The sequence below is a fragment of the Trachemys scripta genome, chromosome 1, assembly GCF_013100865.1.
Source record: "Trachemys scripta elegans isolate TJP31775 chromosome 1, CAS_Tse_1.0, whole genome shotgun sequence".
Lineage (NCBI taxonomy): Eukaryota > Metazoa > Chordata > Testudines > Emydidae > Trachemys > Trachemys scripta.
Genome location: NC_048298.1, coordinates 116,768,584 through 116,792,684, shown reverse-complemented (window position 1 = coordinate 116,792,684; position 24,101 = coordinate 116,768,584). Strand labels below are relative to the sequence as shown.

The window sequence follows — 24,101 nt, the reverse complement described above, 5'->3', positions numbered from 1 at the left end:
CCCCCTGACAGCCCCCCCAGAACTCCCAACCCATCTAAACCCCTCTGCTCCCTGTCCCCTGACTGCTCCGATCCCTCTCCCCACTCCTGCCCCCTGACAGCTCCCCCCCAGAACTCCCAGCCCCCTACCCCCCGCTCCTTGTCCCCTGACTGCCCCCTCCTGGGACCCCTGCTCCTAACTGCCCTGCAGAACCCCACCCCCTACCTAAGACTCCCTGTTCCTTGTCCCCTAACTGCCCCCTCCTAAGACCCCCCCCAACTGCCCCCCAGGACCCTACCCCCTACCTGTACCCTGACTGCCCAAAACTTTCTCCACTCCCCCCCAAAAGCCCCCCCCCGTTTCTTGACTGCCCCCTCCAGAACCTCCCTGTCCCTTCTCCTGCCCCCCCTTACCCTGCTGCTCAGAACAGGGTGTTGGGCTCTGTGCCAGCCGGACACATGGCTGAGCTCCCCTGCACAACACAAAACCCGGTCCCTGGCCCTGCACAGGGCTGCCGGAGCGGGCTGCAGGAGGAGGAGCTGCCGGCCGGCTCAGAATGCAGGGAGGGGGGGGTGGGAGGAGGAAGCTGCTCCGGAGTCCAGCCCGGGACTTTCCTGCAGCCCTCCCAGCCGCTCGCTCTGCCGGGGGAGGGGGAAATCCCGGACATTGTGAGTGCTTTACAAATTCCCCCCGGACGCTATTTTTAGCACACAAAAGGAGGACATGTCCGGGTAAATCCGGACGAATGGTAACCCTAGGCTCAGAGGAAGGTGGGAGTCTCCTAGTCTGTTGCTGGCCAGGCCTGTGGTAGGCCAAGCTGTGGTAAAAAGCCTGTATATAGTTGGAAACTGGTGGTGGGGACTTGATCACAAATAAAGACCACAGGTTTTGTACCAGCCTGAAGTGTCTCTGAGAAGAGGGGGAGAAGGGCTGGACTGGAGGGGCATGGCGTGCGCCCTGTTACACCCTCACTAACACCTCCATAGCTAAAAGAAACCTTCACAACCATTTTGGAGTCTACAAACTCAGCTAGAATAAAGCACACAAAGTCTTTGTCACATTTGTAACATAGTGTGGCCCTGAAAGACCTACCCTACCTATGGTCCACACACAATGCCTAACTCCTCTGTGCCTGTCTCCCACATCCTACACCACCTCACTCCTGTGTGAAATAGAGAGAATGTGTGGGGGTTGTTTGTTTTAGGTGGGAACCATAGGCTCCTTGGGTGCTCTGGGGTTCAAGCACCTACAAAAAAAATAAGGGGGTGCTCACAACCATAGGGCCAGATTATCTTTTGTGGGACCCGGTGCCCGGACCATGGCCCTGTCCCTGCTCTGCCCTGAGGCCCCACCCCTGCTTGGCGTCTTCCTTCCACCACTTTCATGGCAGGGGGGGAGCAGAGAGGAGCACCCATAGGCAAAAACAAAAGTCAGCACCTGTGGTGGGAATGCTACATCATGAATGGATGTATGTTTAAGGAGGAGAGGGAAGCTGCATTATTCTTGACAATGGCACACTTTTGGGGCATAAGCTGATCTCCACATGTCTGAGCACTTCCCTGCAGTACAAGATTTGAACGCATGGTCAATGAGTATGACTGGAGTTCAGTCTCTAGAGGGCACCACACGGAGCTACTCCATGACTGTGACATCAAATGGGCTTCCACAGAGTCTTCCCCATCTCGACAAAGTGCAGCACTGTTTCACTTTGACGAGTCAGTGTTTGCTCTGTTCCCATATTTGCTTTGGAAACTTTGGTTTGGGAAATTCCTCACCATCAAGTTTGTTTGCCCACTGCTAAGACACCACGCACAGCATTGCAGTATTCAGAGCCGTAGCATAGCTTGAAATACTCATACAGCCTTCTAAATTAGCTGTGCTACTGGAAGCTACTTCCCAAACCATGTTGAAAACAGTGGCCCTTCTGTCTTAGCTGTACTACTCAGGGCATATTGACCAAAAGTATGAACCCTGGCCCCTTGACAAAGGGAGATTGTCATAAGTCCATTGATCACTCACAGAATTCAGTCAATGGTAGGGTTTGAATTCACAGTGCATAGTTGGGGCTCAGGTTCAGTGATCACAGCACACCCCCTTGAGCCAACCAGTCACTGTGACAATGGGCTGCCTGAAAGCCTTTGGACCTCATATGGCTGAACATTCACATTTCAAGCTCTTTGGTGCATGAGTTTTGGCACATTCCATTTCAGAAAGCTAAACTCCTCCTTTATCAACTTTTTCAGTATTTCCTCCCTCAAAGGGCAGTAGATACAATGCAGCAGCTGAGATAAATGTCAAGCAAGCAAGATCCGTTGGGGATGATTCAAGCCAGAATTTTAACCTCAACTGTGAGGGGGGAAAAAAAAAGGTTATAAGAACAGGTTGATCTTGTAAAGTGCTAGGAGGTTTTTTTGGGGGGGAGGAGGGGACTTTCATCTCAGTGAGCACTTGAGGAAATGACCCCAAATTTGGGCCATTAACCCTATCCCACCTTCCCTGCATCATAGCAAATTTTAAGACCATTCTAATAAGCTTGCAGATTTGAGACGACTGAGAAAGTACTGCTCAACCTTAACTATAGCAGAGTGTGCCCTCTGCCACAAAAAATCTAGCCTGAAGGAGCTGATCACAATGCCCCATATTTCTTACTCTCTCATAATTGATCAGTACCCCTCACAACCTGAAAGCTGAGCTGCCTGACCACCTCCAGGACTCCACGTACCAGACATCCTCCATCACTCATGAAGTAAAAGGAAAGGAAACTTTGCATCTACCAAAACAGGGCCTCTAAAGGGTGCAGGGGAGAATCTTAAAGCACATTCCAAAACACTGGTACTCACAGCAGCATTCAAGGGAATGGGTGGCTCAGGGGATTAGTTATTAGAAACTCAAGGCTATTTAGGTTTTAGCACGGACTGGTAACAGGGATGGGACTGATCTCCAGTATTTAGAATGCTGAGAGCATCATGAGCTGTCTAGAAAATGCACCAACATTGCAGAAACACCAAACATTTATGGCTGGTGGGAGGACACTTCTGTTACACAGGAAAGAAAACAATCAACACAAGTCACTCTCCATAATTGCTTTTCAAATCTGCATTACACACAACAGAACATGGTGTTATGGGCATAGGATTAAAGTTATCATTCTTTGCCTTTTGGCCAAGTTGACACTTTTCAGTCTAATCCCCTCTTTCCCCCTGTCCTCCCTCCCTGCTCCCACACAAATCTCCGCTACCTCTATTGCATTTGGAAAGATCAATACCTATTTATGTATTTGCATTAACTGAGTTAAACCAAATTTATCATTTGCGTTGTTGCAGATAAATGCCAGAGGAACAGGAGCAAACAAATACACTATGACAAAGCAGCTCATCTGACTAGGTTTTTACAAGCCTAATCAAGACAACACATACAAGGGTTTTGATCAACCAGTACTCCCATTCTCACCCCTGCTGTAGCCTGGCTTTGAGAGTTTTCTGCTTTATGAACCCCAACTTTATGAACAACAACGATCTTATGAATGACCGGTTATATGAACCATTTTTCTGCCACAGAATGTGACTTCAATCCTTCAGCCAACATTTGAGCAGCTGCACGGGTGTGACAGTGCCATAGACACCAATGAGATCATGGACCGCAAGTCTGACCAGGATTCTGAGAATGGGGAGATGTCTTTGGAAAGCCAGGATTACTTCCCTACATAAAAGCCTTTCTCCTTTCTCCTAGCCAACCGTTCTGTAAAAGGCCTCATAATTAATGTCCATTGTGATCTTGGGAGCAAAGGTTCCATTTTTCATTAGAGAAAACAGACATGAGTTTTGAAAGATCCTAACATCAAGAACCTTTCCAGATCACCACACATTAATATTAATGAATCTGCCATGGTGATCAAGCAGGCTTTGGAGCACCATGGAAGCATATGGAGCAACTTTCTGTTTATGAATGCTGAGGTTTGATGTGGAGGGCAGAGAACAGGCACATGGGTCAATCAGTGACCCCAATACAATTTGGAAACCCTACTCATGCAAAGCTGTCAGTAATCTCCTGTGCATTGCCAAGCTTTATGACCCGTGTCACATCACCTTCTTTAGAGCTGTGCACACATCCATGACAATAGCCTCAACAGTCAATCTACCAAACCAGTTAGCTTCTGACCAGCAGCAGTCAGGACTGGTGACCTATCAGATGGCAATGTCCACATGTTTCTCCATGCGGAGGGGAGCTGTCATATTGGTGTGATGCAGCTGCAGATCTGGGGTGAGTTCCACACAAATCTCTAATAAAATGCCCTTTGTCATCCTGAAATTCTGCTGCCACTGCTGGTCATCCCAGGATCACAACACTATCCAATAGTCACCACTAGTTTTCCGATTCCAGAAATGGTACTGCACCACATGAAGCTGCTCCGGGAAAAGATCAACCACAAATAGATGCTCAACTTTACCCTCCTTCTCTTCCTCCTTTAGCCAATCTGGTTCAGCAGTGTGACAGTTGGCCTCCAAGTACAAAGCCACCCAAGTGACATGATCTCAAATACATGTGCAGCAGCATCTGTGTATTAGCGATCCCCAAAATCATGGCATGCAGAAGTGTCCTCTCCATGTTGGCTGACAGCAGTTTGAAAATGGCACCAGCTCGCAAAAGAGAGATGAATCATGGGACACCATGAGAAAAATCATGGGAATCGGTAAGTATACCAAGTCTCGGAATTCCAGTGGCTTCCGGCAAGTATCCCACAGTGTGCAGGAGAAATGTCCCAGAATGCATAAGAGCCCATCAGTGGGACAAAGCACCAGGGGACACCTGCCCAAAATGCTGAGCTTATTTTAAAAAAAGTCAGTGCCACAGGTATGTACACGTTCTGAAGGAAGTAGGTGACCGCTGGTTATGTGGACGCAATTATTTCAGAATAGTTATTCCGCAACAGTTTGTTCACAAAATGATAATTAGCAAAAGCCCTCCTATGTAGACAAGCCTTTATCCAGTGTTAAACAAGAGAAGATTCAGGCTCTATCAGTGGGAATTTGGAGTGTCTGATCTTTATGGGTTATTTATGTCTCAGTCTAAGACTAGTATCATTTCTGGATAAGATACAGATACATCCTCTCTTGTCTTAATAAACAAAATATGTTCTCGTGTTTCTAATTATAAATCTTTTAAAAGATTCTCCTTTCAAGTATATAGATATATCTCCACTCCAGGACAAAAGAAAATGTGGACCATCACTGGATAACCCATCTCTATAACAGTCTGATGAGAAGAGAAATATCAACAAAGCACAGAAAAAGTTTGGGGGCAATACTAACTAATATTCATTAAATGCAGCTCTAAAAAGTCACCAGACTTCTATATGTAGATGAAAGTTAAGGGTAGTAAGGAGAACCCCTAACTATATGGGTATGTCTTCACTACCCGCCGGATCGGCGGGTAGTGATCGATCCAGCGGGGATCAATTTATCGTGTCTAGTCTAGATGCGATAAATCGACCCCCGAGCACTCTCCCATCGACTCCTGTACTGCAGCGCCATGAGAGGCGCAAGCAGAGTCGATGGGGGAGAGGCAGCAGTCGACTCACCATGGTGAAGACACCACGGTAAGTCGATCTAAGTACGTCAACTTCAGCTATGTTATTCACGTAGCTGAAGTTACGTAACTTAGATCAATCCACGCTACAATTATTAGAGCTCAAAAACTTATTCAGTGCTATTACATATCCAGTCACAATATATTTCTTGGTAGCCATCTGGGGCAGAGAATTCCAGAGGTTTCCCATACACTGCATTATTTAAAAAGTGTTACCTTTTATTTGTTCAAAATGTACAGACCTTTAACTTCACTTGGTGTAAAGTTGGATGAATCATTTGTTAAATGTTACCTTTTTCCTATTGGCTAATTAGCCAGCAACAACTTTTCTCAAATCCATCTGTGTTTTGAAAGTATTCACTGGACATCTCTAGCAAATATTTCTTGGCCTGTAGATTATTCACAACAGTCAATATTCAAAACTCAAGCATGTGTTTTGATTGGACATAGAAGTTGCATGGTAAGTTTTTGTACCCTGATTGAACAGACATTCTGAGCATCATATTTATGGTGTGAAAACTTGTTTGGGGGAGTTTAAAATTCTCCTTCTGCAAATATCTGTAAAAGAGGGCTTTTTTCAGTCACTGGCCTCAAAGCAGACTACTTCTAATTCACTTTTGTCCCTCAGAGTTTTGAGTTATATCTCAGCTATTTTCTTGAGCTGAACCAAGTTTGCTTAATCTTTCAAAAAACTCCTGTCAGAGAGTAAAAAATATATTGCCAGTCTCCTTTTAGTGCAGTCAAACAATAAAGGGCAGGAAATGCCAGCTACCCCTTACTACATACAGCTTCATCCCTAACAGAGGGTTCCTCAGTCCCTGCAGAATCTAACAAGCATTTTTTTGCCCCAAGTTCTGTGGGTTCCTTTGATTTGTGCTGAATTAGGCCCTGGCTCTTACTGAAAGTGTCCTGCCCCTAAGGAGAACCCCTTTCTTCTGAGAGACAAGTCTTATCTGCTGGAATATTCCTGTTTCCCTCTGATTTAGCCCCTGTTATGGCAAGCTGCATGCAGGGTTTATACTCTTCCTCACACTCTTGCAGTTAATGTTTCCTAAGAAGAACTCAAAAGTGCAGAGCCTGTCAGTATTCCAACTGTCTAGACAATTTTTTTGCCAGTGTGTTTGACCTTGAATTTATTCAAGTTGAAGTTCAGTTATCATCATGTTCCCCATTCTCCAAATGTATTTAGGTCCACCTGGAATTACCTCACAATCCTCTGCAGATATTACTAACTGAAATAACTTTGCATCAGTCCCAAATTTCAACAGCTTTCTCTTAACTACCTTCTCCAAGGTATCAGATATATTAAATAAAACAGACCCCAGTGCCAAAACCCCACCATTAACTTCTCCACTGCTCTGTTTCCGATAATTTTTATAACCTGCTTTCCATCCATGACAAGAGTTTCATCCCTTACCCTGTCACCACATGGGACTTTATCAAAGGCTTTTTGAAAATCCCAGTGTCTCTTGGGTCGCCATTATCTATTAACTTTTTCAAAGAAACGGGTTAGATATCTTCTGTGATGGAAACCCACTACAGAAGAGAACTACAGCTGTACCTTCCAGAAAATGCACTGGTGTGACCTGATCAAGTTATGCTAACATCCATCCTCATTGATAGTATGCGTTTACCTATTGTGTCTCTGATAACTCCGGTGTCTTCACATTAAAGTTCAGGCAAACAGTATGAATTAATTTCTTTGAAGGTGAACTGAAATCTTTAAAAGAACCCTGGACCAACCATAATAGAACATACCACTGGATGTGCAAAGATCAGCAGCTACATCACAGAAAGAAAACTACATTTTAAATGCTGCATCCTCTCCCTTTGCACTGCAGGGATCCCACTTAACTAAGCTGTTCCAGCATGCACTGTCTTAGTATCATCGGTATACTCTGTGATCAGCTCTGGAGCAAGGAGTCTGCTTGCCAGTCAGTTTTTCACTCAACAGTCCGTGGATTGCTTAAAACTTAATATTTTTACTTTCTATTCCTCAGAGGGCACCTTGGCAGCAATCCAGAGTACAGGGAGTGTGCCTCTGTGCATAAGAGGAAGGCAAATGGTGGTGGATCAGGAGAGTGACCATAGGACCTGCTGTGGTCCTCTGTCCTGCCCAGAACAAACACACAGAGGGCCACTTCAGCTAATGGGCTGGAGCGTGGTAGCCTCAGAAGATCAGCTCTGCAACTGCTTGTTCTATGTGGGTCTGACTCCTGCCCATTCCTGCCATCATCATCATCACAGAAGCCCAACCCCACTTTTTAGGCCACAGACTTGGCCAATAGTGAAAAAAAAAGATTAGGCCAACATTTTCAGAAACGGTCACTGGAAAATTTTCGACCAGCTCTATGGATGAGTTTGTCTACAGGTATTACAGAAAAGCAAACATTCTACCAAGTTAGGTAAGACAATAATTTTTATATCAATGGCCTGAGAGCATTTAAATTACATTTATATCAGTATCCATTACTGCTTAATTTTTATGCATTTTATTTTGTGTGTGTATGTATATTATATATTATGTCTGTGTACATATAATCACTAAAAGTCAGTTTATTCTATTGCATCAAGTATGGCAAGTTCCCTAATTGGGCTGTGAGTTAGTTCCTACTGCAAACCAATGACTGGGTCATGATTTGAGGAGTGAAGTCTTTTGCAAGCCCGGAATGGCTTAGCACAGCAGACGGATGGTGATGGAGTGTTTTTATTCATCCTGGAGGAAATATTTCTAAGATTATATCAACATAGCTGTGGTCCTTTACATTCCTGCTATATCCACTGAGCATTTCAGAGTATTAACCATATTTTATAAAGTGGTTTTTAAGCTTCTGAACACTTCAGAAAGGAATATTCATCTTTAGCTCACTAGCAACTGGCAAGCAATTTTCGTAATGGATGTCATTCTTCAAAGTAGGGTTTTGAAGTATTTAGTCCAAGGTTTTGCCTGAAATATGAAGCTAGAGAAATACTTTATTTATGAATTCACTATAAATAAACCTTCCTAGGCTTTTAAGATTAGTGGGGTTTCATCTGATAAAGGTTTATGAAATTCTTCTGTGGCAAAATGCACAGGGATAGCAAACCAAGTTACAGATGTTGCCAGAGTTGTGAGTTTTGTTCCTCTATGTTTTCCTTTAGTTTTTCTTCCTCCTTTCCCTTTATGGTATGCTTACTGAGTGAGACTATACATATTAATCATCTATTGACTTGATAGGCAGATATCAAATTTGGTCCGAAAAATTCCAATGAAATATTTTTTGCTGGAAATTGCTGATTCATAAAAATGTTGCGTGGAGATGATTTGATTTCAGCAGAATTCCAAAAGAACCAAGGAGGGGTCCAATGGATCCCTGCCTGCCAGGGTTTCCATCAGCCTAGTTTCCTATTGGCTCACCTGCCTGTATCCTCAGTAACTTGGGCTTCCAGACTCCCAGCTCCTCAGCAGCTCATGTAGCCAGCTCTGGGGAGCTGGGAGGCCCAGTTCCCAAACTCACAGACCCTTGGCAACCCAAGCTCCAAGGGCTTCTTGGGACCATGGTTCCAGGGCTGTCAACTGGGCAGACTGCCCCATTGGCAAGGCTCCATTCCCTTTGACAGAGAAATTTGAAATTTTAGGTTTTCATTCTGAATCGTAATGGAACCAAATCTGAAAATATCTTAATCTTCCCCAAAAGGGAATTGCCTCTCTCTGCCCAGCACTGGTAGATATATGTTTAAAATCAATATGGCTATCTTTTTTAAAATGTTAAAAAAAAAGAGTGGTTGTGATTGCTACAAAATTAGCATTTTTTTAAATGAAGAAAGCTGTGAAGATTCAGCACAGCTTAGAAGGCTTAACAGTGCAAAATAGTTCACATTCAAGCTGCTTGCACCATTACTGACAGAAGCGAGTATGTCTAAAACCAAGGCCTTGTCTACACTACGAGAGTAGTTCGATTTTACTTAAATCGAATATTTGGAATCGATATTGCAAAGTCGAACGTGTGTGTCCACACTAAGGACAGTAATTCGACTTTGTGAGTCCACACTAACGGGGAAAGCGTCGACATTGGAAGCGGTGCACTGAGGGCAGCTATCCCACAGTTCCCGGAGTCCCCGCCGCCCATTGGAATTCTGGGTGGAGCCGCAAATGCCTTCTGGGTAAAAAAAAAAGGGGCCAGGGTGCTTTTGGGTAACTGTCGTCATCCGTCCATCACTCCCGCCCTCCCTCCCTCCCTGAAAGCGCCGGCGGGAAATCATTTCGCGCACTTTTCCAGTCATTGACAGCGCGGACGCCACAGCACTGTGAGCATGGAGCCCGCTGCAACCATCGCTGCAGTTGTGGCCGCTCTCAACGCCTCGCAGCTTATCATACAGGTTGCCCTGAGGCAGATGCAGAAAAGTCAGGCGAGGAGGCTACGTCAACGCGGTGATGGCCTGAAGTCTGAGAGTAGCACAGACCTCTCAGAAAGCAGGGGACCCAGCGCCGAGGACATCACGGTGGCAATGGGTCATGTTGATGCTGTGAAACGGCGATTCTGGGCACGGGAAACAAGCACTGAGTGGGGGACCGCATAGTGCTGCAGGTCTGGGATGAATCACAGTGGCTGCGAAACTTCCGCATGCGGAAGGGAACTTTCCTTGAACTTTGTGAGTTGCTGTCCCCTGCCCTGAAGCGCAATGACACCCGGATGCGAGCAGCCCTGACTGTCCAGAAGCGAGTGGCCATAGCCCTCTGGAAGCTTGCAACGCCTGACAGCTACCGGTCAGTCGCGAGCCAGTTTGGGGTGGGCAAATCTACCGTGGGGGTTGTTGTGATGCAAGTAGCCAAGGCAATCGTTGATGTACTGCTGCCAAAAGTAGTGACCCTGGGAAACTTGGAGGCGATCATAGATGGCTTCGCAGCGATGGGATTCCCAAACTGCGGTGGGGCCATAGATGGAACTCACATCCCTATCCTGGCACCGGACCACCAGGCCAGCCAGTACATTAACAGAAAGGGCTACTTTTCCATGGTGCTGCAAGCACTGGTGGACCACAGGGGACGTTTTACCAACATCAATGTCGGATGGCCGGGCAAGGTTCATGACGCTCGTGTTTTCAGGAACTCTGGTCTGTTTAGACGGCTGCAGCAAGGTATTTACTTCCCGGACCACAAAATAACTGTTGGGGATGTGGAGATGCCTATAGTGATCCTCGGGGACCCAGCCTACCCGCTAATGCCCTGGCTCATGAAGCCCTATACAGGTGCCCTGGACACTGAAAAAGAACTCTTCAACTACCGGCTGAGCAAGTGCAGAATGGTGGTGGAGTGTGCTTTTGGACGTCTCAAGGGGAGATGGAGAAGCTTGCTGACTCGCTGTGATCTCAGCGAAACCAATATCCCCATTGTTATAGCAGCTTGCTGTGTGCTCCACAATCTCTGTGAGAGCAAGGGGGAGACCTTTATGGCGGGGTGGGAGGTTGAGGAAATTAGCCTGGCTGCTGATTACTCACAGCCAGACAGCCGGGCGATTAGAAGAGACCAGCGGGAAGCGCTGTGCATCCGGGAGGCTTTGAAAGCAAAGTTCCTGAGTGAGCAGGGTAACCTGTGACTTTCTAATTTTGTGTACAGAGAAGCCTTCACCCCACTTCCAACACACGTTTCAAAATAAAAATAGTTCTACTTTGTTAAAGCACACCGTTTTCTTTAATACTGTTTTCGCGGGAATTTTTTAAAACTGGGACGCAGACTGTGGTGCGGAGCGGGTGTAGTGTAGTCGCGCGAATGCAGCTTCTAAACTCAAGGACTGACAGGCTCCGCTGCGGTGGGATGGTTCTTTCAACGGAGCCTGTCACCCCTCCTGATACGGACTGTGTGTATGGGGGGTCTATGTGAGTTTGTGGCGGGGGGGGGGACGGTTACAGATCCCCTGCTGTGTGGCTCTGTGATCCTGCCTAAGGACCGCCGCTTAAGATCTCTAACTGCCCTCCCCTGACACAAAGTCACAGAGCAACCCACCCCCCACCACATAACATGAAAAGAACCTCCCAGACTAACCAGGGTAAGTAGTCACTGCATCACTGCACTATGTATGTGCCCTGCTGCTGTGCCTGCCCCCGACTATGTACCCTGCCAAAGGTGACTGTCCTGTCCAATTACCAACCCCCTTTCCCCCCCCCTCCAAAAGAACATGATGGAAACAGTAGTTAACAGAAACATATTTTTTATTATCAACTACACATGGGACTGGGAAGTGAAACTTGGACGGGGGCTTGTGTCAGGCGGGAAGGAAAGAACTTGTCAAACTTTGGGGAATGAGAGCCTTCTGCTGCTCGAGCTCTCTGCAGGGGTGGAGTGAGAGTTAGCAGGGACTCTGCCGCCTCTCCTTCTGTGCACTTTGGGTGAAGGGAGTATGGGACTTGGTGGCGGGGGAGGGCGGTTAGAGATGGACTGCAGCGGGGCTCTGTCCTCCTGCCTCCGTTCCTGCAGAACATCCACAAGGCGCCGGAGCGTGTCCGTTTGCTCCCTCAGTAGTCCAAGCAGGGTTTGAGTCGCCTGCTGGTCTTCCTGACGCCACCTCTCCTCCCGATCCATGTTGGCTTGGTGCATTTGGGACAAGTTCTCCCGCCACTGGGTCTGCTGTGCTGCCTGGGCTCGGGAGCAGGCTATAAGCTCTGAGAACATGTCCTCCCGTGTCCTCTTCTTCTTATGCCTAATCCTCCCTAGCCTCTGGGAGTGTGATGACAGGCTAGGTTGTGAGACAGTCGCAGATGGGGCTGTGGGAATGGGAAAAAGGGAGTGAATTCCTCAGAAAGATAAATGTAGTTGTGAACAAAGAACATAGTCTTTCTCTGTGAACAGGACCATGCACAGCACCTATCACATGCGCACTCAGCACAAGGTCGAATTCTCGGCCTTCGCATTCAGTGTCTGGGGTTTTGCAGAGCACTTTTGAGAACCCTGTCAGGACAACGGAATTGCTCTTGCACGCAGACATGGTAAGCCGTAGATTCGTGGCAGCTTAAAACTTTAATATTAGCAATGGCCTCATTTCACATTGAAATCAATGTCGGTCCCTGCTGCCAGCAATCCGGCAAGCAGGAAGTCTGCTCCTGTCCCACACCCTCGCGGCTGTCCCCGGGAACGATCCCTTTCGGCTGACCCTCTCCCGCCTCCACCGCGTGGCTGCAAACCAGCGGTTACAGTTCTGTAAAGGAACGGTAAAGCAGTCCCAACACTAACATTCCCCTACCTCATTCAAAGCAGGTCATCATGAGCGACATCACCCTCATGAGGATCTCTGAGAGCGACAGACAGAGAATGCTCCGGGAAAGCCTTCAAAGACCAGGGCCGTATGCCGCCATGCTGTGCCAAGCAATGATTCCGGAGTACTTGCTAGTCTCGTGGCGCGGCAACGTGTCCTACTACGGAGGACCCAATAAGGCCGCTCTCCCCAAGAACCTAATGCAGCGGATTTCAAATTACCTGCAGGAGAGCTTCCTTGAGATGTCCCAGGAGGATTTCTGCTCCATCCCCGGACATATAGACCGCATCTTACTGTAGCTGCAGTAGCAGGGACTAAACAGTAGAGCGGCTTGGGCAGGACAATCATGCAAAACCGGACATTGCTAGATTTTTTTCAAATAGTTGCACTGCCCATGACTGAACCGTTAAGTTAATCAAACTAATCATGAGAAACCCATTTTTTAAATTGTTAATAATCATGTTCTGTTACAAATAAATGTTTAGATGTTTACAACACTTACTGGATGATCCTTCACCAGATTCTGTGTCCGGGGTAACGGCTGGGGAGGGTTGGTAGGGGATCTCTGTAAGGGTGATGAAGAGATCCTGGCTGTCGGGGAAATCAGCGTTGTGAGCGCTGTCGACTGCCTCGTCCTCCTCATCTCCTTCCTCATCTTCCCCGTCCGGTAACATGTGCGAGGATCCGGCCGTGGACACTATCCCATCCTCAGAGTCCACAGTCAGTGGTGGGGTAGTGGTGGCGGCCGCACCGAGGATGGAATGCAGTGCCTCGTAGAAACGGGATGTCTGGGGATGGGATCCGGAGCGTCCGTTTGCCTCTTTGGTCTTCTGGTAGCCTTGCCTCAGCTCCTTGATTTTCACGCGGCACTGCGTTACATCCTGGCTGTACCCTCTCTCTGCCATGTCTTTAGAGATCTTCTCATAGATCTTTGCATTCCGTCTTTTGGATCGCAGCTCGGAAAGCACGGACTCATCGCCCCACACAGCGATGAGATCCAAGACTTCCCGATCAGTCCATGCTGGGGCCCTCTTTCTATTCTGAGATTGCACTGCCATCAGTGCTGGAGAGCTCTGCATCGTTGCCAGTGCTGCTGAGCTCGCCACGATGTCCAGACAGGAAATGAGATTCAAACTGGCCAGACAGGAAAAGGAATTCAAATTCAAATTTTCCCGGGGCTTTTCCTGTGTGGCAGTTCAGAACATCCGAGCTCTTACTGCTGTCCAGAGTGTCAACAGAGTGGTGCACTGTGGGATAGCTCCTGGAGCTATTAGCGTCGATTTCCATCCACACCTAGCCTAATTCGACATGGCCATGTCGAATTTAGCGCTACTCCCCTCGTCGGGGAGGAGTACAGAAGTCGAATTAAAGAGACCTCTATGTCGAACTAAATACCTTCGCGGTGTGGACGGGTGCAGGGTTAATTCGATGTAACGGCTCTAACTTCGACATAAACGCCTAGTGTAGACCAGGCCCAAGCTGACCTATCCAGGAATATATCGGTGCCTTGAAGAGAATCTCTAAAAATCAAACTGACATATCCAGGAACGTATTGATGTCTTAATTTGAATCCATAGCAATTTACAATATCTCTGCACCAAAGAATGACAGAAGTCAATATAATAAACTGTCTCTCTAAAAAATACAATTTGTTTATTAATCCAGTAAAATATGTAACAACCTTAGATCAATGTTACAAATTCTATGGGCATTCAGAATTCAATAAGTATTTTTCTTTTTTTCCCCCCAACATATTTTCCAGACAAAAATAAAATAAATCTTAATAAACAACAAACTAACAACAACAACAAAATCAATCGAAGGAGCCTGATTTTCAAATTAAATGATGGGCTGTGCTTTGTATTTTGTAATTTAACAGTAGAGTCCCAGAAAAGAGAGTTGCCAAGAAGTGAATAACAGGTAAGTAGAAGTCGGCATTGAGGGTGAAATCCTGGCCCCCTTAAATCAATGGAAGTTTTGCCATTGATTTCTATACAGTCAAGATTTCACTGTAAGTCTTTATGGGGAAAACTAACCATTTCTTATTATATTTACTAACTTCATCCTATTTCAAATACATGCATCCATTCTGGTTACAAATACAAATTTTATCAATAATAGGGTGACCAGACAGCAAGTGTGAAAAATCGAGACGGGGGTGGGGGGTAATAGGAGCCTATATAAGAAAAAGACCCAAAAATCAGGACTGTCCCTATAAAATCGGGACATCTGTTCACCCTAATCAATAACAAAACCATAGACAGTATGATGAGGCCAAAGTCCCAAAATGAATTACCTTTGTGATACCCCCTAACCAAAACTCTCTCCTCACCCCATTCTATCAATCCATCCCTCTCCACCAGAAAACAAAAACAAAACAAAAACAAACAAAACTGGCACAACAGAGAAGCTTTGTAGTGTGACCATTAGTGTGTTAAGGCCAGATTCTGATACTGTGGATAAACTTTACTCAGGACGAATAGCTCCTTATTCCACAAGAAGTCCCATTAACTTCAGAGGAACTATTTGTGGAGCAAGGTGTTACTAACTATGGTAAGTGACACACAATTTGGCTCTTTGACTCTGTAGGATCAGCAAGGGAACCAGAATTCAATACGTATTTGCAGAATTCTTCAGCAAGTCCTGAGGTTGAAGGCCTCATTCACTGAGGGTGCCCTACCTCCAACAGAAATGAGGAGGTGGCCCCAAAAGGATCCCAGTGAAGAAAGTAATTACACACAGGAGGTCATAGGATCAGGAGCAACTGGAGGGAAAGAGGTTTTCTGGGAGAAATGGAGTAGGGTGTTCCTTTGGAGATCTGAATTGTCAAGCTAACATCTAAGAGAATTTGGAGGCACTGGTTGATGGCCAGCCTTTCGCAAATGAAATCACAGGGTTCAACTCACAAACAACACAGGCCTCGACCCAGGAAAGTACTTACACATGTGTTTCAGTCTTAGTGACTTCAGTGGGATTACTCACATACATAAAATTAAGCACATTTAGTTGTCCTGCTGGATCGTGCTTAGCTCAGAAAGTTCATACAGCCCTAGCTCCAAATGTATCACTCTAATTGATCCAAAGGGGTTGTTAATCCCTTTTGTACCATTTAGAACAGAAAATTTTACTCAGCAGTTTAGTAAATTCCTCCATCATTTTTCACCATATCAAAATGAGATCAATTAAAAAAAATATTTGACCACGGGACACTTTGGCACTTCACTATGAATATTACTTAAGTGGAAAGAAAGATCTCTGGGGTTTCATTTACACTGGAACTCAATTTATCAATATACATTTTTCATAAGAGAATACAAATCAGTTGCCAAATTTTGAAATGCAGAAATCTAAGTTGCAGCTGCAAAACACAATATATGTAACCCTATTAAACTTGCAAATCCCATGTATGTGCTTGTAAGCAGTTAGGTAGGTGCACAAATACCCAATTTGAAAGTGCAAATGCCTGGTTTTTATGGCTCATTTATTTATTGTTGGGTTGTGTGTGCCCATATGCTCCACTATCCTCTTCTGGAAACTGTGCTCCAATTGTCCTTAATAATAGCCTCTGGTGATAGTTGGCTAGTTGTTTAGGGCCCAATCTTGCTGTCCTTAAGACCTGAATGACAATTTTGCTTTCTTAGGGAATCCAGGATTGAGCCCTTGAAAATAAATAGCCAGAATATCTTTTTTTATAACTACGTCGTGGACCATCTGCTATACTCAGTCAAACTGATGACAATCTAAAGTAACATCAGAATTTGGAAGAATTGAGGTGTTACTCCAGATTTAGACCCATGTAACTGAGATCAGAATCTAGCCCATCATATATATTTTGGGGTCTTTTAATTTAAATGCTATGGACTGAACTCATCAATAATGTAAATGGGTGAAATTCCAGTGACTTTAACGGAACTTCTCCTGTTAACATCAGCTGTGAATCTGGGTCTAAATATTATAGGCCAGAAGCGGTCCTTTTGGAGGATGGGGGGAACAAAAGGCTTAAGCCAAAAGTATTGGCAAATCTCTGCATGATGTATAAGCAAGGAAAACTTTAAGATTCTTCACTGTATGTTTTGTAGTGTTGCAACTCCCATGATTTTATCACTAGTCTTGACATATTTGAGGTTTTATTTAAAGCTCCAGCATCTGGAAATGTGAGAATTTAAGCCTTTATTTATTTAATGTAAGTTCCTAGCCCTCATGGTTAAATAGAAACGGTTGAAAATAAAACCTGAGGGTTCCCTGAGGGCTCAAAACCCAATAGGCAAATAAAAGGATCCAAAACATTTATTTTTTAAAATATCATAATTTTTATGTTAATCTCATGATCACCCTCATGATTTGTAAACTTTTGGGGTGAGCAATACTGAGAAGTGGCCATGGGAGGAATTCAAACTATAGCTCCCCCCGATACTTGAAACTATGACTAGTCTTCCTGCTGTATATGCAATTGGGGGCGGGGGAGAAGTTTGCAGTGCCTCTGGCTAAAAAAAAGGATTACAAGAAAACATTTATCATGAAGAAGTGAAGTTACAGATTACTCCTTACAACTAGCCTTTTAGCCAGCCTGATTTAACATGTACAGTTTTATTGTCTGGAGAAGAAATAGAGGGGTAAAATGAAAAGAACAAGACAGTTACTGACCTGTGGGAAAAGGGAGTAAGTTGCATTGTCAATAGTGACAGAATGTAAAAATTCCCCATCAAACCAGAGGTTCTTTCCCAGCGGAGAGTTCTGTTTTGTCATAGCAAAGAGCTGACCGGGGTCACAACAGTCTTCCAGCTGTTTCCTAATAAAGAGAGAAAGAAAGAAATGTATTAATTAGGGCTCAGTTATGGAAGTCTCATAGTGACACTTCCCATCTTTACTTGAATCTCCACCAAGCTGAGACTATGTAGATGCTGTTAAGTCAAGCCTCTTCCACTAATAAAGAGCCAAATAATAGGAGATTTCTACTCTGAACATTGGTATGATAAATTTCATAGAATATCAGGGTTGGAAGGGACCTCAGGAGATCATCTAATCCAACCTGCTGCTCAGAGGAGGACTAATCCTCAGATAGATTTTTGTTCCAGATCCCTAGGTGGCCCCCTCAAGGATTGAGCTCACAACCCTGGGTTTAGCAGGCCAATGCTCAAACCACTGAGCTATCCCTCCACCTTGCATTTATAGAGGAACTAAACATTGTGATTTTGTTGTTGGCATTCTTAGCGAAAGCTAATCCAAAATTTTCCATCCTTTTTTTTTTTAATAAAAATGGGAACAGTTTTTAGCAAAAAATATGCCCATTTTCAACTAGTTCTAATTAGTAAACATAAAAACCACAGGTCTCTGGTACCCTTTTAAGAGTCACAGGCATGGAAATTAAAGAAGCAGTTTTTAAAACTATGATTTAATTACAGCAAGGTTAAATGAAATGTTTTATTGTTTATTACCAGGCCTATATAAAACCCCACAACTGAATACTCCCAAACTTTGGGAAAGTTGAGACCCAACTCCTAATTTATCAGTTCAGGTTTATTTCTAGTTACTAAAAATCCTTCTGCTACTTTCACAGCTCCTGCAACCTGACTGAAGTTGGATAATTGCATTCTGCTATATTATATATGCCATGTAGTTTTAATGGGATTGGGCATTCTCCTTTCCTCTCCTATAAATTGTTGTATCATTGTACACTATTAAACAAATGTTGTGTTCCACCCAAGAGGCGGTTGGGTTTTTATGAGAGAACAAGGTTTCCTATGTACGGTATATGGGCCCAATTCTGAAAGTGCCAAAAAGAGTAAACCTTACTGATAGGATTGGAGAATTACTCCCATGAGGCAGGCTCTCCAATATTGGTGCCACAGTTTGCAATAGTGTTGTTGGGCACTTTGAGCAGAACCGATGTCACAAAATTGCACATCAGAGCAGGATCTTCTGGCGTGGGCTTCTCTGCATTGAAGCAGACAGGCAGAGAGCTCTAATTTCTATTCTAATTAGATTGTTAAGTCTTCGTGGTAGAGACTCTCTCTTAGGCCTGGTCTACACTACGAGTTTAGGTCGACTTTAGCAGCGTTAAATCAAATTAAGCCTGGACACGTCCACACGACGAAGCCCTTTCTTTCGACTTAAAGAGCCCTTTAAACCGGTTTCTTTATTCCACCTCTGATGAGGAGATTAGCGCTAAAATCGGCCTTTGCGGGTCGGATTTGGGGTAGTGTGGATGGAATTCGACGTTATTGGCCTCCGGGAGCTATCCCATAGTGCTTCATTGTGACTGCTCTGGACAGCACTCTCAACTCAGATGCACTGACCAGGTAGACAGGAAAAGCCCCACGAACTTTTGAATTTCATTTCCTGTTTGCCCAGTGTGGAGAGCACAGGTGACCACGCAGAGCTCATCAGCACAGGTAACCATGATGTAGTCCCAGGATCGCAAAAGAGCTCCAGCATGGACAGAACGGGAGGTATGGGATCTGCTCGCCATATGGGGAGACAAATCAGTGCTAGCTGAACTCCGTAGCAGTAAACGAAATGGCAAAATATTAGAAAAGGTCTCAAAGGCCATGAAGGACAGAGGCCATAACAGGGACGCACAGCAGTGCCGCGTGAAAATTAAGGAGCTAAGGCAAGCCTACCACAAAGCCAGAGAAGCAAACGGAAGGTCCGGGGCAGAGCCGCAAACATGCCGCTTCTATGCGGAGCTGCATGCGATCCTAGGGGATGCAGCCACCACTACCCCAACCGTGTGCTTTGACTCCGTCAATGGAGAAACACACAACAGGGAAGCGGGTTCAGGGTACGAGGAAGATGATGATGAAGACAATGAAGAGAGCTCACAGCAAGGAAGCGGAGAAACCAGTTTCCCCAACAGCCAGGATATGTTTATCACCCTGGACCTGGAACCAGTAACCCCCGAACTCACCCAAGGCGTGCTGCCAGACCCTGAGGGCACACAAGAGATCTCTGGTGAGTGTACCCTTGTAAATATTACACATGGTTTAAAAGCAAGTGTGTTTAACGATTAATGATTAATTTGCCCTGGCAATCGCGGCCAGTACAGCTACTGGAAAAGTCTGTTAACGTGTATGGGGATGGAGCGTAAATCCTCCAGGGACATCTCCTTGCAAAAGGTTTCTGGGGAGGGCTGCCTTATCCCGTCCGCCATGGTAGGACACTTTACCATGCCAGGCCAGTAGCACGTAGTCTGGAATCATTGCATAACAAAGCATGGCAGCGTATGGTCCCGGTGTTTGCTGGCATGCAGACAACATCCATTCCTTATCTCTCTTTGTTATCCTCAGGAGAGTGAGATCATTCACGGTCACCTGGTTGAAATGGGGTGATTTTATTAAGGGGACATTCAGAGGTGCCCGTTCCTGCTCGGCTGAACAGAAATGTTCCCTGCTGTTAGCCACACGGTAAGGGAGAGGGGTAAAGTGATCATTCCAGAGAATTGGGTGGGGGGGGGGGTAGTTGGGTTTGTGCTGCATGTTAACCCGGAAACCACAGCCCCTCCTTTTACATTGCAAACCCATTTTAAATGGCCAACCCAATCGGTCCTTGGTATGGGAAATGAGGGCGCTACTGTTTGAAACCATTCCCACGTGTTATGAAGGTTAAAAAAGCCAAAAGACTGTGGCTTACCATAGCTGCCTGCAAGCCGAATTCTGTTGCCTGGCACTGCGTGAGTGATCTCTCACACCAAACCGGCAGGCCCTCAATATAAGAGGAAAAATGCGACCTTGTAATGAAAGCACATGTGCTGTGTAATGTGAACAGCAAAATTTAACATGAAACAGTGTACCCATTGTTCTCTAAAATGTGTCTTTTTTAACCACCTCTCCCTTCTCCTCCACCAGCTGCAAATGTTTCTCCTTCACAGAGGCTAGTGAAGATTAAAAGGAGAAAACAGCGGACTCGGGATGACATGTTCATGGAGCTCCAGATGTCCTCCCACGCTGAAAGAGCACAACAGAATGCGTGGAGGCAGTCAATGTCAGAGTGCAAAAAAGCACAGTATGAACGAGAGGAGAGGTGGCGGGATGAATCGCAGGCTGAACAGAGCAAGTGGCGGGCTGAAGATGATAGGTGGCGTCAGCTTGCAGACAGAAGGCAACTCCGGCTGCTGGAGCATCAAACTGATATGCTCCAGCATATGGTTGAGCTGCAGGAAAGGCAGCAGGAGCAGAGACCGCCGCTACAGCCCCTGTGTAACCAACAGCCCTCCTCCCCAATCCCATTCCCTCCTCACCCAGACGCCCAAGAACACGGTGGGGGGGCCTCCGGCCACCCAGTCACTCCACCCCAGATGATTGCCCGAGCATCGGAAGGCTGGCCTTCAATAAGTGTTAAAGTTTTAAAGTTTTAAACTGCAGTGTGTTCTTTTCCTTCCCTCCTCCCCCACCCATCCCGGGCTACCTTGGCAATTATCCCCCTAGTTGTGTGATGAATTAATAAAGAATGCATGAATGAGAAGTAACAATGACTTTATTGCCTCTGCAAGCGGTGCTCGAAGGGGGGAGGGGAGGGTGGGGTGGTTGGTTTATAGGGAAGTAGAGTGAACTGGGGGGGAGGGGGAAGTCAGAGGGTTCATCAAGGAGAAACAAACGGAAGTTTCACACCGTAGCCTGGCCAGTCACAAAACTGGTTTTCAAAGCTTCTCTGATGTGCACCGCGCCCTGCTGTACTCTTCTAACCGCCCTGGTGTCTGGCTGTGCATAATCAGCGGCCAGGTGATTTGCCTCAACCTCCCACCCCGCCATAAATGTCTCCCCCTTACCCTCACAGATATTGTGGAGCGCACAGCAAGCAGTAATAACAATGGGGATATTGGTTTCGCTGAGGTCTATCTGAGTCAGTAAGCTGCGCCAGCACGCTTTTAAACGTCCAAATGCACATTCCACCACCATTCGGCACTTGCTCAGTCTATGGTTGAACAGGTCCTGACTACTGTCCAGGCTGCCTGTGTACGGCTTCATGAGCCATGGCATTAAGGGGTTGGCTGGGTCCCCAAGGATAACGATAGGCATTTCAACATCCCCAACGGTTATTTTCTGGTCCGGGAAGAAAGTCCCTTCCTCCAGCTTTCGAAACAGACCAGAGTGCCTGAAGACGGGAGCATCATGTACCTTTCCCAGCCATCCCACGTTGATGTTGGTGAAACGTCCCTTGTGATCCACCAGGGCTTGCAGCAGCATTGAAAAGTACCCCTTGCGGTTTATGTACTCGGTGGCTTGGTGCCCCAGTGCCAAGATAGGGATATGGGTTCCGTCTATCGCCCCACCACAGTTTGGGAATCCCATTGCAGCAAAGCCATCCACTATGACCTGCACATTTCCCAGAGTCACTACCCTTGATATCACCAGGTCTTTGATTGCCCTGGCAACTTGGATCACAGCAGCCCCCACAGTAGATTTGCCCACTCCAAATTGATTCCCGACTGACCGGTAGCTGTCTGGCGTTGCAAGCTTCCACAGGGCTATCGTCACTCGCTTCTCAACTATGAGGGCTGTTCTCATCCTGGTATTCTGGCACTTCAGGGCAGGGGAAAGCAAGTCACAAAGTTCCATGAAAGTGCCCTTACGCATGCAAAAGTTTCGCAGCCACTGGGAATCGTCCCAGACCTGCAACACGATGCGGTCCACCAGTCTGTGCTTGTTTCCCGGGCCCAGAATCGGCATTCCACGCCATGAACCTGCCCCAGTAACACCATGATTTGCACATTGCTGGGTCCTGTACTTTGTGAGAGGTCTATGTCCATGTCAATTTCCTCATCGCTCTCGTCGCCGCGCTGCAGTCGCCTCCTCGGCTGGTCCTGGTTTTGCTTTGGCATTTCCTGGCTTTGCATATACTCCAGGACAATGCACGTGGTGTTCATAGTGCTCATAATTGCCGTGGTGATCTGAGCTGGCTCCATGATCCCAGTGCTATGGTGTCTGGTCTGAAAAAAGGCGCGAAACTAATGTCTGACGGAGGGAGGGAGGGGTGACTGACGACATGGCGTACAGGTACAGGGAATTAAAATCAACAAAGGTGGTTGTGCATCAGGAAGAAACACAAACAACTGTCACACAGAATGGCCCCCCCAAAGATTGAACTCAAAACCCTGGGTTTAGCAGGCCGCTGATTTCACGGAGGGAGAGAGAAGCAAATGAATACAGAACAAATCTGGTCCATCTATTTTTTACATCTTAAGCTGGCAGCAGATGGTTCAGCATGACTGATAGCCATCGGCATCTTCTGGGTGCTTGACTGAAAATGATGTACTACGACTGATAGCCATCATCGTCAAGAATCAGATGCCTGGTGCAGTATTTCTTAGAGGAATCTGCTGAAGAACTTTCCTGGGTGCCTCTGATTGAACTCACTGAGGAGTACGACGACGACGGATACCAGTCGTAATACACCATCCACTGCCAAAAGGCAAGGAGCTGCTACTGTGTAGCAATACAGCCCCACGTCTGCCAGCACCCAGATGACATATGGTGACGGTGAGCTGAGCTGAGCTGAGTGGGCTCCATGCTTGCCCTGGTATGTTGTCTGCACAGGTAACCCAGGTAAAAAGGCGCGAATCGATTGTCTGCCATTACTCTGACAGAGGGGGAGGGGCCTGACGACATGTACCCAGAACCCCCCACGACACTGTTTTTGCATCATCAGGCATTGAGATCTCAACCCAGAATTCCAATGGGCGCCGGAGACTGCGGGAACTGTAGGATAGCTACCCACAGTGCAATGCTCCGGAAGTCGACGCTAGCCTCAGTACTGTGGACGCGGTGCGCCGACTTAATGCACTTAGAGCATTTTATGTGGGGACACACACAATCGACTGTATAAAACCGATATCTATAAAACCAGCTTCTATAAATTCGACCTAATTTCGTAGTGTAGACATACTCTTAGAGGAGCTAGCACAACGAGACCCAATCTCATTTGGGACCTTTAGGAGCTACTATATTACAAAAAATAATGGGCCAGAGCCTGCAGTTCTCTTCTTCAGTGGAAATCTGGACTGAGCGCCAGCTGCAATTAGAATAGATATATTCATCAGTGAAAACCAGCTATGAAATGTTTTATACTCATTGGCCAGATCCTCAGCCAGTGTAAACTGGTGCAGTTCCATTGCCTTCAGTGGAGTTACACTGATTTATACCAGCTGAGGATCTGGCCTTCATAGACATTTTTCCTCACCATTTGAATACAGTCATGTACATAAAGTTTCTGTAGGAGTCATCTTCCCAAAAGAACTTGCTGTTGAGGTACTGAAAGGGTTACACTCCCGAGAAAGCCCAAACAGAAGCTCGTGACATCTGTGCCATGTAT

General features: G+C 46.2%; 1 protein-coding gene across 1 annotated transcript in view; it reads right to left on the bottom strand.

The window, feature by feature from the left end:
• The window catches only part of ST8SIA1 (ST8 alpha-N-acetyl-neuraminide alpha-2,8-sialyltransferase 1), a 173,511-nt gene that overhangs the window by 97,908 nt on the left and 51,502 nt on the right, over window positions 1-24,101 (bottom strand). The window contains exon 2 of the mRNA XM_034782629.1: window positions 17,439-17,583. Coding sequence (XP_034638520.1) covers window positions 17,439-17,583 — 145 coding nt within the window. The remainder of the gene's footprint in view (window positions 1-17,438; window positions 17,584-24,101) is intronic.